Source organism: Xenopus laevis, chromosome 1S, assembly GCF_017654675.1.
Source record: "Xenopus laevis strain J_2021 chromosome 1S, Xenopus_laevis_v10.1, whole genome shotgun sequence".
Taxonomy (NCBI): Eukaryota; Metazoa; Chordata; class Amphibia; order Anura; family Pipidae; genus Xenopus; species Xenopus laevis.
In genome coordinates, this window is record NC_054372.1 from 171550967 (window position 1) to 171567348 (window position 16382).

The window sequence follows — 16382 nt, forward strand, 5'->3', positions numbered from 1 at the left end:
ATTTGATAAGTATGGAACCTGTTATGCTTGAAACCCAGGGGCATAACTATAGAGGAAGCAGACCCTGCGCCTGCAGGGGGGCCCAGGAGGTATAGGGGCCCCACGAGGCCCTAATTCATATACAGTTTCAATAAATATTGGTAAAACAAGTCAACTGCTAAAAATTTTGGGGGCCTGAAAAATAATTTGCTGTGGGGCTGAGTAATATCTAGTTACACCACTGTTGAAACCACAGGTTTTTTTTACAATTTGGATCACAATACCTTATCAGGAGTCCCCAAACTTTTTTTTTACTTATGAGTCACATTCTAATATAAAAAGATTCAGAGAGCAACACAAGCATGACGTTCCATGGTGGTGATAAATAAAGGCTGTGATTGGGTATTTGTAAGCCCCTATGTGGACTGGCAGTCTACAGGAGGCTCTGTTTGGCAATACACCTGCTTTTTATGCAACTAAAACTTGCAAAATCTAAGATCTTGGTGACTAAAGGTGGACATACATGGGCAGATTCTTTACTTCCAAGCGACCGATTCCAAAACATTCCGATAATATCAATAACCTATCGGATGGTTGATGGTGTACGAACGCTCGTTCTTGACATTATCGTTCACAAAATTGATCGGATGAGTTTAAAAATTTTAGTCGCTCAGCGATAAAATCCCTCTTTGCGCATGTCAGGATTGTAGCACAAGCCAACGAACATATGGAACAACGAACATATACGGAAGGACGTTCTTTGCTGAAAGCTTTATTTGTAACCATATGAACTATGTAAAGAAATAAATTGGTGCTGACTGCAGGAATATCACCCTTTCACCTCATATGTGAAAGAAGTTTATTATGCCATAGCAAGACATAAATCCAAGGTCGGACTGGGGGCCCCGGGCCCACCGGGGCTGCTGTCCAGGGCCCCCTGCCCCCTACTGTGATGCGCCGGCTGAGCTTGAATTCTTCACGCAGCCGCTGGGCGCACATGCACAACGCCATCCCTTGGTGCCCATGCGCAACAGAGTTCCTTCATGCGCAGATGGAGCTGTGCAGCGCCGGAATTTTTTTTCTTCAAATCCCAATATCTGCAGAGGGGGTCTGGCCTGGTGGGGCCCATGAGGGTCGGGGCCCACCGGGTTTTTTCCCAGTGTCCCGCCGGGCCAGTCCGACACTGCCTAAATCCATATGTCTGCATGGAGCAGGGAAGGAGAAACTGACTATATACTACAGACAGTGACACAATGCTGGCACCACTCTTCGTTTGTTGAACAACGTTTGTCCATACATGAAGCAAACGATACGGTTATATCTGTTCATATAATCGTTCTCCGTAGATGGCATATTGTATGGTAAAATAATCGTCAGGCGATCGTTTAACGATACGATCGTTCATCGCAGAGCGATAACTTTATGCCGGTGTATGGCCACCTTTACATGTTGCTCACGGGCCACTGGTTGGGGATCACTACCTTAAATCTGCTAAAGAATAATTTGAAAAGTAAATTAACCCAGTTAAAATGTCTTTCCACCAATATGGATTAAAGGGGACCTGTCACCCTTAGAAATAATTTCACATGCTTTTCTTTTTTTTTTGTATTTGTCAAGCAAAATAAAATTTACTAACACTTTACAAAAGAATGATGCCCTGACTACAATTATAGATGGTGAGGAAGGAGGGGAAATATAAGGAATGCATAAAGTGCATTAAAATTAAACCTTAAATTAAACCTCTCTAAAACTGAAATGGTTCTCTTTCCTCCAACTAACACCAGTAGCATCCCCGAAGTATCCATCATAGTTAACAATTCCACTATCACCCCCTCTCCCCAGGCCCGGTGCCTTGGGGTTATCCTAGATTCTGCCCTGTCTTTCACTCCTCATATCCAGTCACTTATTAAATCATGTCACTTCCACCTAAGGAACATATCCAAAATACGATCATTTATCACCCAAGACGCTGCCAAAATTCTTATTCACTCTCTCATCATATCGCGTCTAGACTACTGTAACTCTCTTTTAATTGGCCTCCCCCTCCAGAGACTGTCACCTCTCCAGTCCATAATGAACACTGCTGCGAGGCTCATACACCTCAGCAACTGCTCCTCCTCTGCCTCGCGATTCTGTCAATCCCTACACTGGCTTCCGTTACCTTTCAGAATCAAATTCAAATTAATGACACTGACTTTCAAAGCAGTTCACAACTCTGCTCCACCCTACATCTCTGAACTCATCTCTATATACTCACCCACTCGCTTACTACGCTCCTCTACTGACCTGCTACTCAACTCTTCTCTCATTACCTCCTCACATGCTCGCATTCAAGACTTTGCAAGGGCTGCACCCCTCCTCTGGAACGCTCTTCCACGGTCTGTCCGACTTTCTCCCAACCTTTCTGCTTTCAAAAAATCTCTGAAAACGCACTTCTTTCGAGAAGCCTACCCTCACTCTGCTTAACTACCAAACGCAACACCACATACAACACCACATTTCTCACCCACTTAATTCGATCTTGCCCACTCCCACACCTTGTGTATTACTCCCTTCCCTTTAGACTGGATGCCTATGCATAGGGCCTTCCTCACCTACCTGTATTGATTGTGATGTTTGTTATTCCATATATTCTATATATGTAATTCATGTGATGTAGTTGTATAATCACATTTACTTTACAGTGCTACGCAATATGTTGGCGCTATATAAATACATGTTAATAATAATAATAATAATAATAATAATAATAAAGGGGTTGTACACCTTCAAACACTCTTTTCAGTTCAGTTGGTTTGAGATTGTTCCAATATCAATAGATGTCACAGCACCTTCCGTAAATTTAAAAAGCCTTTATTGGTTTACATGGCTGGGATCTCCAACAAGCAACGTTTCAGGTCCAAACACAGCCCTTTCTCAAGTTACTGATCACTTTTGGTCATACAGTTTTATACTATTTTACAAAACGCCATCTACAGGCCAATAGACAGAATACCGTCTGACAAAAAAAGGACAGATCCACAACAGAACAATGTAGCAAAAATGTAACAAAAAAAGTAAAAAAAAAGCCAGACATGGCTACAATGTGGTGTAAATAGAATGTCCATATCCTGTCTCTTTCTCTTTCAGCAATCCAGCTGTAATCGTTAATAACCTAACACAGTGGGGGTCATTTATAAAGTTCACGCAGCGCATATTTTTTGCAAGTGGTTGTATTGTGCATGTTTTTTCCTGAACGCTAATATATTGCACTGCTCTGCTTGTCTTTCCGTTTTTTGCGAATTCGCAGTGTGAATACATTTTCACAAACGGCGCGCAAATGAGACGAGAGTTTGCGCAAGCGCATCCAATGTGCGAGGTTGTTGTTTTCGAAAATAGCATTGACAGTAACTTAAATTCGCAGTTTGCAAAACTGAATATTTTATCCGCCACCAAAGTTGTGGAGTAATTGAGTCGCAGAGTGTGCGCATAAAGATTCTCAATTTGTGAATCGTGACATATTTAAAAAGCTCCTATAGACATTCGCATTGTGGAAAAAAAAAAATCGCAATTCTGTTTGCACCCTCTTATTCGGCTTTATAAATATAACCATGCGCAGGGCAAATATATTCACTTTGCGAACCAATCTGCCCTGCCAATAAAAATAGAATTTAGGAATTTTTGCTTGTTCTGTACATTTAGTAACATAGTAAATTAGGTTGAAAAAAGACACACGTCCATCAAGTTCAACCTTTTTAACTTTTTTGTAACCTGCCTAACTGCCAGTTTGAATATTTAGTCAATATTCTCACATTTTATAAAAGCATTTATTAAAACCAAATTTATCTGCAACTTTAAAGGGGTTCTTCAAACACTCGCTTCAGTTCAGTTGGTTTTATATTGTTCACCACAAACAAAGACACAACACAAAGTACAAAATACACAATAGACAAAGTAATTGCCTGCCCTTCCTCTATGCCTGAAGCATAGAGGCAGGGCAGGCAATATATGATTGACAACTGAGATGTTTAAATACATTTTTAACAGGTATGGCTGTGTTAATAAAAAAAACGATTTGGGCTTCATGTTTAATTTGAAATGGGCTTTTAATACCTGCACATGAAATCCCATTGGCATCAGTGAGAGTAATGGTGAGTAATGGCACAGTGGTGAATTGTACATTTTAAAGAAGTTCTGTGTCAGTTTTATAGCTGGAAGCCATGCTCTCCAACAGGGTGAATTTATATAATCTCCTGATAGAGTTGCCACCCGGCCAGTATTTTACCGGCCTAGCTGGTAAAACACCTGCCAAGGCCGGGGCCGGTATTACAAATTTACCGGAAATGCAATTGTCGGTAATTTGTAATACCCTTTAAAAAAAGCCCCTGGCCTGCCCCCAATTCGCAAAGATCGCAAAGAACTTACCTTTTTTCCAGCGCTGTGTGATGTTGCTCCGCCCCTTTTGCGGCACCGTTGTGTAGCTCCACCCCTTTTTACCATCACGGACCGCCCCCTTTTGGTACCCCCGCCCCCCACTGGCCAGTAATTTTTTTTAATAAAGGTGGCAACCCTATCTCCTGAAAGAATATCAGGATGTTTTAGCAGAATCATTTATGTTTTAGAAATGGCAACATCCTTCTTTTTATGGAAAGTGTTTTATTGATGCTTAATGTGTGTTTGGTGTATGGCTGATTGGAAAATGGGTGCTTAGCTGGACTTAACTATTGTCATTTTGTCTGTAATGTTCATATGCAGTTTGGATTTTTTCAGTATAATTGATTTACCCTTTCTCTGTCAACTGATTTAGTATACAGTTTAAAGCAACTCTGTCCAACTCTGTGGTACTGAGGGCCAACATTGTAATGGCCTATGTGGTGGAGGGCCGATAATGGAAGTCAGTGTTGGCCACTCCCCCTTTTAAACCACACCCACTGTAAACCACACCCATGTTACGACAAGAACTTTTAAGATCATATCCACATTAATGGTGGTAGCACACCAAAAAACCAAATGGTTGGTGCTCACTGCAGGGAAATCACTCATATGTGAAAAATTTAAGTCATGTTAAAACATACCCTTTAATCCATATGCCTCATCCTCTGTGGATAATACAACAACCCCCGGCACATGATTAAACACCTTAGGGACCCCTAACAACAATTTCCAAATGCTAACAAACCCCAAGAATAAACACCTTACAGGGTTACATCCCACAAGTAGCGTAGGGCAAGCAGAGAATGGCACACACAAGCAGCACCGGGCAAGCAGCATTTTTCAGAGCAAAATGCAAACAATGCTACAAACATAAACTAAGCAAACCTAAAAAAAAGTCTAGGGTGCAGCCCATAATGGCTTAAATGTGACCTGTCACCCACACATTAAAAGCTGTATACTAAAAGTCCTTTGCAAATGAAACATCAAACTCATTTTTTTAAATAAAAAAAATCATATAATGGCGTCCCTGCCTCTATGTCTCAGGCATTAGAGTCAGGGCAATCAATTACTTTCACTTTGTATTTTGCACTTCCTAACTGCCCTCCTCACATTCCCTCTACCTCCTCATGGTCTATAATTGTGTTATAGACCATGATTATTCTGGGGGTCCCAGTTTTCCCATACACACAAAATTTTGGGGTAATACAAAACTTGCCTTAATAACAGTGTCCACAAAATGCCGTGCCTGCATGCTGTGATTGTAAATTCCAAGACTGATGAAAACAAAATTTAAATAATTTAAGGTTTATTTTGCTTAATTAACATGACAGAAAAGAATATAGGATCCCCCCGAATTTGTGGCGAGACACCGCACAAATGGCACTAGGACCTGGTGGCCTAGGGGCACCGAAGAGGGAAATCCGGGCCTGGGACACCTTTAAGTGATACATAATTGTACTGGTATCTGCATACCTCCCAACTGTACCATTTTTTGCGGGACAGTCACGATTTTGACAGCCCAACACGCAGTCCCCCATTGTTACCGAAATGTCCCAACTTTCTCTTTGATCTCCTGCACTGAACAGCCAGAAAAAGAAAAAGTTTCTTTGGCAGAGAGCCCCGAATACATGGCAGGTGCACTTAGATACTTTTTTTTAACAATTTTAGATAAGCAAAGAAGCAATTGTAGCAATTTAAGATAAGCAGGTCTCTTGGGGGAAACTGTGACTTGCAGCTTAAAGGGCAATTCACCTTCATAAGCAAAACTACACTAAAAACACAGACGTGTTCAAAAATTCATAACCTACCAAATTTTGTAAAATGAACATGGTAATTAGGGGTTGTGGCCACAAAATGGGCGTGGTTGAAAATGTTCAGCACATTTTTTCCCCCTCCTATTTCCAAAATGTTGGGAAGTATGTATCTGTGTGGGTTTCCTTAAGATACCGTAGTTAGACATTTCCTCACATACAGGAAGATTAATTGGCTCCTAATGAAACTGACCATATTGTGTGTGTTGTGTGAATATGACTGGCACCTTAGATTGTAAGTTCCACTGGAGCAGGGACTGAGCTAAAAGATGGAAGATCTCTGCAGAGAAATGTGCTACTTTTGTGCACTAATAAAATCATACGAGGCTCTGACTTGAATGACCATTTACATGCAAAATAAAATACATAGCTCTTGGCAGAGTAACACACGCAGAAAAAAGTTTTTCAAAGAAAAAAACAATACAAGATACAAAACGCTGTGACTGCTAAAAACTGCGAAAAAAGTTCACGTTGAAATAGTTTTTGCACTGGAAGTGATTGTTAAATATTAACCCAAATTCCCGCGCTGCTGGGGATAATGCCTTTGCATGAACCTGAAGAAATAACTCTGGAGTTGTTTTGTCTGGTGAATGTACAAGAAAATGGAAAACAAAATGAAATAGCACTCTGTGTACTCCTGACCAGTTTCTATACAAATGTGGGATTGCTTTGTGTAAGATCGAAATAGAAACGATTCTGTACATAACCAGGTGGAGCGTCATTATTTGACAAACAACAGAGCCAGAGTTATGCTTGAATGGGATCTCCACCCAAAACTGATTTATTTTTGCAGTTTGCACACTGTGACCCCTATGGTTTTTTGAGTATTTTTCAACGGTATTATCAGTTTCTGCAATTGATCTTTTATTACACTGCTGTTATAATTACAAGCACAACCCTCTTCTCATTGGATGTAAATGAGAAGAGGGTTCAGAACAGCACAGAATATTAAAAGGAAAAAGATGGCATAAAAATCAAAAGTTGTACAGGTTTTAGTAAGTAGAAGTGGGAAAATGTTTTAAGCAAAGATACAATTTTAACTAATTAAGATAAGCAGGTCTCTTAGCTTTAAGGCAGAGACATACGCTCAGATTCGGGGAGATTTAGTCGCCCGGGGACTAATTGCATTTTCTTCAGGGCGACTAATTTCCCCGAACTGCCTCCCACCAGCTAGAATCTAAATTGCCGTGGGATGGTACTCAGAGCACTTCGTTTTTCGTAGTCGCCCGAAATTTCCTCAATTTCGACTTCGGTAGACGAAGCGCACTGAGTGCCATCCCGCCTGCGATTTAGATTCAGGGAGATTAGTCGCCCCGAAGAAGAGGAGATTTGTTGCCGGTGGTTCACCTTTAAGTAAACTTTTAATATGTAACACAATGGCCAATTCTAAGCAACTTTTCAATTGGTTTTCATTATTTATTTTTTATGGTTTTATAATTATTTGTCTTTTCCCTCTGACTCTTTCCAGCTTTCAAATGAAGAATTGTAGAGGCTTCTGTATGTGTGTGGTCTTTTCGTTTTGTCCGTTTGCCCATTGGCAACTCTGTCGAAAGCAATACAGTTTAGATAAATTAGAAAAGCTAATCCTTACACAGCTTTTATTTCAGGTACCTGAGTGATGCAGTTAGCCTCCCAGTAACTCATTTCTGCTCTTGTTTAGAGGCAGGGGCTACTGGTTGTGCTGGTACCAGAAGTCTAGCCAGACTCATGCTCTCATTTCTGCTGCATCTCTTGTTGTTTACATGCATTTTCTTTCTAAATGACTTCATGCCTATATTGACATATTTTGGTTTCATCTCCTTTTTCAGTACAGCATACAGTACTCCACTGTACCATCCTTACAAAAACAGCCTGTTCCTTGTAAATATACCTAGGTTAGGGTGATGCTGCCTTAAATCTAGTTTGTTTTTTTAATGGGTAGTTCACCTTTAAATTAACATTTAGAATGTTATAAAGTGGCTAATTATAAGCACCTTTTCAACTGGTCTTCATTTTTTCTTTTTTTATAATCTTTAAATTATGTGCCTTCTGACATACCTCCCAACATTTTGTAAGTAAAAAGAGGGACAAATTTTTTTTTCGCACATAGTGCAGCAAAATTTTTTGACCATGCCCCTTTCTGTGGCCACACCCCCTAATTACCATGTTAATTTTACAAAATTTGGCAGGTTATGAAAGTTTGAAAATAATTTTCCTTATCTAAACTGTTTATTTGTGTCTCAAAATTGTTAAAAAGTATCTTATTTGCACCTGTTAGCTGTTCTGTGCTCTCTGCTAAAAGCCAATTAGGTTAGAAACTTTGTTTCTTTTTCTGGCTGTTCAGTGCAGAAAAAATAGGGACTTTCCAGTACAAATGAGGGACTGCAGGTTGAGCTGTCAAAAGAGGGACTGTCCCTCCGAAAAAGTGACAGTTGGGAGGTATGCCTTCTGACTGTTTCCAGCTTTCAAATGGGGGTCACTGACCCCATCTAAAAACAAATGCTCTTTAATTCTGCAAATATTTTGTTATTGCTACTTTGTATTACTCAACTTTCTAATCAGCCCCTCTCCTTTTTATATACCTGTCTCTCATTCATAATAACACATGGTTACTATGGTAATTTGGGCCCTAGCAATAAAATTTCTTAAATTGCAGGCTGCTGCTGAATACAAGGCAAAATAACTTAAAAACCACAAATAATAAAAAGCGAAAGCAAATTGCAAAATGTCTTAGAAAATCACTTTCTATTTCATGCTAAGGGGCATATTTATCAAGGGTCGAATTTCAAATTGAAAAAACGTCGAAATTCTAATTTTTGGCTTTCGTTCGGATAGGTCCGTATTCGGTCGTATTAGAATGGTACGAATCGAAGGAATAGCGCATTCGATGAATTCGATTGAAAGTTTTCCCAAATTTTTTTTTTAGAATTTTCAAAGTCCACCAATTGACTCCAAACAGCACTCACCCATTGGCTAAAACAGCAATTCGGCAGGTTTTAGATGGCTAATGGTCAAAGTCGAATTTTTAAAGAGACAGTACATGATCAATTTCAATATTCAAATGTTTTAATTCTTTTCAAATTCAAATCAAATTTGGACTATTCCCTAGTCGAAGTACACAAAAAATAGCTTGAAATTCGATTTTTTTTTTCCATTCGAAAATTCACCTCAACCTTTGTTAAATCTGCCCCTAAAAGTTCATTTAATGGTGAACAACCCCTTTAACTTTATGTCTTGGTGACCTCCATGCCCATTAATTTCCTGAGTATATACGGTTTTCCACTGATGTTCTGGGGATAGTGCACCTGGACCACACTGTGTTTTGGTGAGTTTTTAACTCAGTTGCTGTATCTGTGTTTGACATTTATTTTTGCTCCTTGTTCCTGTTTTAATTCTCAGTCCAGACAGTTGTACCTGATAATTAATTTAGAAAATTGATCAAGGTTGGAAAAAATTCACAATTTTAAATATCTAACATTCCACTTCTAAAACATGTCACAGACTACTGATACCTTTAAACAGCAACTAAAGTGACTCTTACTTTTCCGCAACCACGTCGTGCGTAAGGTTGAACATGTACATGCTTTGCCTTGAGGCTCTAAAGACTTTATATTTCCCTATGGATTGTAACATGTACCTGTCATTTCATTATTTGCTCTTGTTCTCAGGATTCATTTCTTTGATAGAAGGTTTCAAAATGAATATGGGTGGGAATAATGGTTGGACCATTGCCTATTCCCAATGCTTGATTTGAAGTTTGGATAAAATCAGCCCATGAAAAACCAAATAGCTGAAAATATTATTCCTTGTTTCTTTAGTTGAGGATGCACAAACCGAAGCAACCAGTGCCATGTTTGTTCTTGGAAACTGGTTTTTGTAGCTGGCCAACTGCACAGAAGAATTTTAATGATTTTATGATCCCTAATTTGTTCCCAAGTTCCAGCTTTCACCTTGTAAGCTTCCATTATTGAAAACAGGCGCTTTGAGTAGATACTGAGTAATTCAGCTGTGAGCATAAAGCATGTGACATGTAGCAGGTATAACACTATGGTATAGCACAATTCTCAGTATAGCAGGCCCAGCAACAGTGTCTGTAGAATTAATTTTGAGTACCTGTAGGTAGAGTCCTTCACCGAACCAATTTCTAAGACCCGGACCCAACCTGAACCCGCGACTCGAACCGCATATTTACCCACTTTGATCCACTACCTCACCCAGACCCACAACTGCCTTATGCGCAACCCGACGACAACCATCAAACAGGAAGTGATGTTGCTGCAAACCGGAAGTGACATCATCAAAAGTGGGCGGGACAGAAACACGTTTTGTAAAACTTTAAAAAGAGTAAAATATAGGCAACATTACCCGCAACCTGACCCACATCTATACCCGCACCTGAAAATCCTCCCCTCATTCCGCAGGGTGCCCACTTTTTTTTGCCGGTAATCCGCGGGTACCCGACCCACTGCAGAACTGTAGGTTCCAATACCCCCCTTACATAAAGTAACATGTTTAGAATGACAATGCAATATATACAATACAACATATGTACAGTCACAATGCATGTGTAATTTTCTATGCTATTTAGATGCTTTCATCTGTGTCATGTGTGTCAGTAATATAAGTGCTGGGAGTTGTGGCTCCAACTGTGCCAATGGACTAATCAGACCTTTCGATAGATCTTAAATTATTGTAATACAATGCAATATGAAGTTTTAAATACTACACGTGGAGGAGAGTTGTGTGGGTGAATAGATGGGCTGTAATTTAAGAAACCTTTGGTCAGTGGGGGGACAAGCGAGCTAAACCCATTTGTTCTGCTAGAAAACACACACATGTCTAAATATACTGTGTATATGAAAATATATAGAAATGCAGACTAGTGTTTTCAGAAAGACACAACGAATATAAAGTTGTGCTTCATTGCTTACATATCGGAAATTAATTACTCCATCACACTATTGAGCCCTTTGAAAAAGGATCTTCCTTTCAGCTTCAAGCAACAAAAGGAGAACATTGGAGGGAAGCCATTATGAGGTCAGGTATACTTGAGGGTCACATCATATGAAGTTTCTCCCAAGTTTGACTGCTTGGCATTATAGGTTTTTTATTATAAGGCTTTTGTCACTTTTTAGCTTTGTTAATGCTGACAGAAAGTTACAGCTCATTTTAGGAAATGAATCCTGGATTTGGCAACGGTACACAGAGAAATAAATAACAATGCCTGTACTTTTTTCCTAGATAAAAGGTATTCATCAATAGATGTACTCAAGAGGCTAAAACACCCGCCTACATTTCTTGCTGCATCCAGACTTTCTGCCATGCTGAATGGAAGTGATGAGGTGTATGCTAATAGTATGGTGGTGGATGAGGTAAGTTGCACCTCAAAGGGCTTGTGTTGTTAATAGACGGGCAAATGTACATCTGGCAAATGAAAATGTGGCTGATATTGTATGTATGATGGGCCTTTGTTCAGCTACTTGTTGGTAATTGTGTGTTTTCCATACTTCGCTCGTTTGACTGTACAGCATATCTTTCTGTAGGATTGTCCCATACACGTCTTCCTCCAATAGGAAGAATTATTATTAAAAAATACTTTTTTGGAATCAGCGATGACACCTGTGACATACCACATACACTATATTTATTAATCCTCCCTCTTGGGAGGGAAATATTGGCATGTATGCAGGGACGTTTAGTAATATCATGCCGCTTGTCTATTAAAGGCATACCTCCCAACTGTCCCGTTGTTTTAGCAGGACAGTCCTGATTTTGACAGCTCAACCCGCAGTCCCTGATTGTTACAATTTAAGATAAGCAGGTCTCTTGGGAAAACTGGGACTTGCAGTTTAAAGGGCAAGTCAACCCCAAAATAAAAAAAATTGCCAAATAAAAGAAAACATAATTCTAAGCAACTTTCCAATACACATTCATTACTAAGTTTCAGTGCTTTTAAAGCTATTTGTAAAAACAATTAATATTGAAAGCATCATTGGCTTAACTCCCATTTGTTACTTTTAAAACAATGTTGTATCAATCTTGGTTCCCCAGCAAAGACAGATCTGTTAATCAGCTGCCTTGTCTTAAATTGTATCAACAGTCTTAGAACCAGTATACATGGAGAGATCCGTTCGTTTGGCGATGTCGCCAAACGAGCGGATCTCCCTACGATATGCCCACCTTGAGGTGGGCAATTTCGGGCTGATCCGATCGTGGGCCCTAAGGCCCAACGATCGGATCCTAACGATGCCTAACGGGCGGTCAGATCGCGGGACCGCATCAACGAATAGATGCGGCCGCAATCTGATGGGATTTTTTGTCCCATCCGATTTAGATCTGGCCGACTTTCGGACAGATCTCGATCGGTGAAGCCCGTCGGGGGGCCCCATACACGGGCCAATAAACTGCCGACACAGTCTGTCGGCAGCTTTTATCGGCCCGTGTATGGCCACCTTAAGACATCAGGACAGAGAATAGAAAGGGACAGACAAACACTGCTTACAATAGCAATACATATACAATTAACTAAAAAACAATAGAAAATGTATAATGAATGTATATTGCAAAGTTGATTAGAATTATGTTTTCTTTTATTAGGCGAATTTTTATTTTGTGGTTGACTTGCCCTTTAAAGGACAAAAAAAAAACACAGAAATGCGTTTAAACTTTCATAACTTGCCAAATTTTGTAAAAGGAACAGGGTAATTAGGGGGTGTGGCCACAAAATGGGCGTGGTTAAACATTTTCACTGCACTTCGTGCAACAAATCTTATTGTCCCTCTTTCTATTTCCAAAATGTTGGGAGGTATGATTAAAGGCCCAGGACCATTAACATGAAAATTATTCATTTGATTTCATATTTGAATGCTGTAGCTATCACTTACTTCAATGTGTTGCCATGGAGTGGGTCCTTTGTACCTGTTTCTAGCAGGCACAACTATATTGTAAGCACAATAGCATGCCAGCCATAAATCTCTGCTTCTGCTGGCAACTAATCTCCTGTAAAAGCTTTCCCACCGGCAATAATGTGAATAATGTAAATGCAACCACTTCTTTTATTTTATATAGGTGACTGATTCAGAGATCAACTATATTCATTTGGACAATGCCAATGTTGAAGGCTCACCTACAGACCGTTCAGACTCCACCCTGACGGCAGATAAAACAAATAATTATAGTGTTTGTGCATCTCCTGAGAGAAACAGAGCAGAAGAAAACAATGTGGACGAGGCAGACCTGCCTGCCTTCCTTTCACCTTCCCAGCTGTACTCAGGTGCAGCACCGAGACAAAGCAGAACCCTCGCGGGCTATGCTGCTGAAAGGAGCAAAGTCATAAAGAGAAGAAGGTAAGGAAAAACCTAATTTCTGTTTACACCAATTGCATTATTTTAATGGAGTTCAGATTATCAACTTTAACTGGAATCTTAAGGGAAAAAACGGGCACAAACAAGTTTATCTTTTCAAAAAGAATGTAGAGATCAATACATAATGCCACATGCAGGATCTGTATCTTGATACTGAAGTACAGAAAGTGATTGGGCCCTGGGTGACAAGGAGAGGGTCAAATCATTTTTTAGATTGGAAAACAGATCTATTTCACTGTACATTGAATATGATGTTTTCCTATACATTTTTCCTTTACATAAACATGTTTAGAACTGCTGTTCTTTACACACGCTGCTTGATATATCCCTGAATTTAATTATAAAGATTGTCATACATGCCTAGAAATGGTCAGACTATTTAGCCAAGTTTCACCATGCTGTCCAATCATTTTTCGCACTTCTGGACTTTCTGTGAACTAAAAATCTGTGTATCTGCATATGTGTGCGTGTATATATACAGAATATGTAAAGTTCACTTGAATTGGTATCTATAGAACTTTATTTAATCGTAGCTGAGTTTTTCATCTTTTAAGGATGCGCCGTATCTAGGATTCATTTTGAGATTCAGCCAAATCCAAGCAAGATTCAGTTACTGCCAAACTGAGTTCAGATTAGTTTTGGTGTTATGCCAAATGTTTTGTGGAGCTTTTTGTACCTGCCCAGAACCTAAATTATGATTTGGATTTAAAACTTTTGTTTCTCATACAATTTTTTTGTGAATGCCATTTGGGGCAATCCTCCCTTGGTTGCATAATCTTGAATTACTAATGGTCTAATGTGAAACACCGAGACAATAAGCTCCCAGCTATACTGTACAAACAGAACTGCTCCAATTGTGTTCAGTCTGCAGGTGCACTAGCGATGAGTAACAGGATTTACCAGCTTGCTGGGCTCCCAGAGTTAGCTATAAAAGGCAAAATTAAGGGTGTGGATGGTAATGCAAAGTTAACTTGTGTTCTTGCCATTTAGTTTCAGTCATTTCTGTGTTATCAGCAGAAAAAACACCAAACGAACATCTGAATGCTATGAGCTGTGATAAATCCTGCAAGGTACAACCTGTGCTTGTTCTTACACCCAGAGAGGAGTAAGTGAAGAAATAGAATATTGAACCCAGCCTTTAGCATTCTGAATCATTCCCTGCCACCTCTGGGGCCTACACAGTAGATTCCCAATAACTTGCACAGGAAAATCTTCTTTCATATCCATGCAGATTTTGAGCAGCTTGCACAAAATCATTCGAAAATGTGCAGCTCTCCTCGAGGTGACCACAGTGGTCAAAATATTGTGTGTGTTACAACATTTAACAGTCAGTTGGTTCAGCCCACACATAGTATTGTTTACTTAGAAGAGGCTGGTTATATCACCACCCAACAAATAATTCTCTTCAGTAAGGGCTCTTACTGAGAAGCGGTTGAAGCTGCGCTCCCCTGCGTTCCGTTTTTCTGCGTTCAGCCGCAGCGGAGTGCAGGAATAGACACATTTAGCTTTTTTCAATGGGGCTGTACTCACACGGGCGCGTGTAGATGCCGAACGCAGGAAAAATGCAGCATGTTGCGGCTCAACCTGCGTTCAGCGCCTACACGCGCCTGTGTGAGTACAGCCCCATTGAAAAAAGCTAAATGCGTCTATTCCTGAGCTCCTCTGCGGCTGAACGCAGAAAAACGGAACGCAGGGGAGCGCAGCTTCAACCGCTCGTCAGTAAGAGCCCTTATAGTATAGTATAGTTTTCAAATTATTTACCTTCTTCTTCTTCTTCTTACTATTTCCAGCATTCATATGGGAGTCACTGACCCCATCTAAAAACAAATGCTCTATGAGGTTACAAATATTGTTATTGCTACACTTTTTTTTATTCATGTTTCCATTCAGACCTCTCCTATAAACTTAGGGGCAGATTTATCAAGGGTCGAATTTCAAAGTGGTGGGAGTTTTTTTAAACTCCTATCACCTCGAAATTCGAATAAAAAAAAAAAGGACCAACCGAAATGTATTAAAAAAATCAAATTTTTTAACCTCAGGTGAAAATGCTGTATTTGATCGTTTTCAAATCGAATTCGAATCGAAGTATTTTAAAGAAAAAACTTCCATTTTTCAAAGTCCACCAAATGACTCCAAATGGGTTCTAGGAGGTCCCCTATAGGCTAAAACAGCTATTCAGCAGGTTTTAGATGGCAAATAGTCAAAGTTTAATTTCAAATTTAGACTATTCCCTAGTCGAAGGAAATTAAAATGACCTCGATAAATCTGCACCTTGGAGGCATATTTATCATGGGTTGAATTTTCGAATTCATGCGAGTAATTTAAAACTCCCATAAACTCCCGTTAATTAGAAATTTGAGCAAATCGAAAATTATTAATAGAAATCTAATTTTTCCAACTCGGACAAATTGAAAAGACCAGAAAACTCAATTCTCAAAACTCGATTCAAATTTTATCTCTGAAAAAAATGTGAATGTCAGGAAGGCTGCAAACATTTCCAAATTGATCCTTGGACCTCTCCCATTGACCTAAACAGCAATTTGGCAGGTTTTAGGTGGCGAATCCAGAAATGGATAAACAGATAACTTGAAAATCATTGAAAATTTTAAATGAATGAATTTTAGAAAGTTTCATAGCATTATATATGCATCATATTATGCAGTGTTGTTGGGTGAGGGACCCCTTTAACAAGTCCAACAACGTAGTGTTGCTTGTGGGTGTAATGGTACAAAAAACATTTTTGTTTGATGACTTAGTTCTAACAAATACATCTCTAAACCAGAGTCCTCTCGTTTTATTCTGATTACACTATAAATGGGAAAAGGTCAGCATCGCT

General features: G+C 39.5%; 1 protein-coding gene across 3 annotated transcripts in view; it reads left to right on the forward strand.

The window, feature by feature from the left end:
- arhgef28.S (Rho guanine nucleotide exchange factor 28 S homeolog) overlaps nt 1-16382 on the forward strand; it is a 136983-nt gene that overhangs the window by 67687 nt on the left and 52914 nt on the right. For all 3 annotated transcript variants that reach the window (XM_041580498.1, XM_041580499.1, XM_041580500.1), the window contains 2 exons: nt 11424-11554; nt 13251-13528. In XM_041580498.1, the coding sequence (XP_041436432.1) occupies nt 11424-11554; nt 13251-13528 (409 nt within the window). The remainder of the gene's footprint in view (nt 1-11423; nt 11555-13250; nt 13529-16382) is intronic.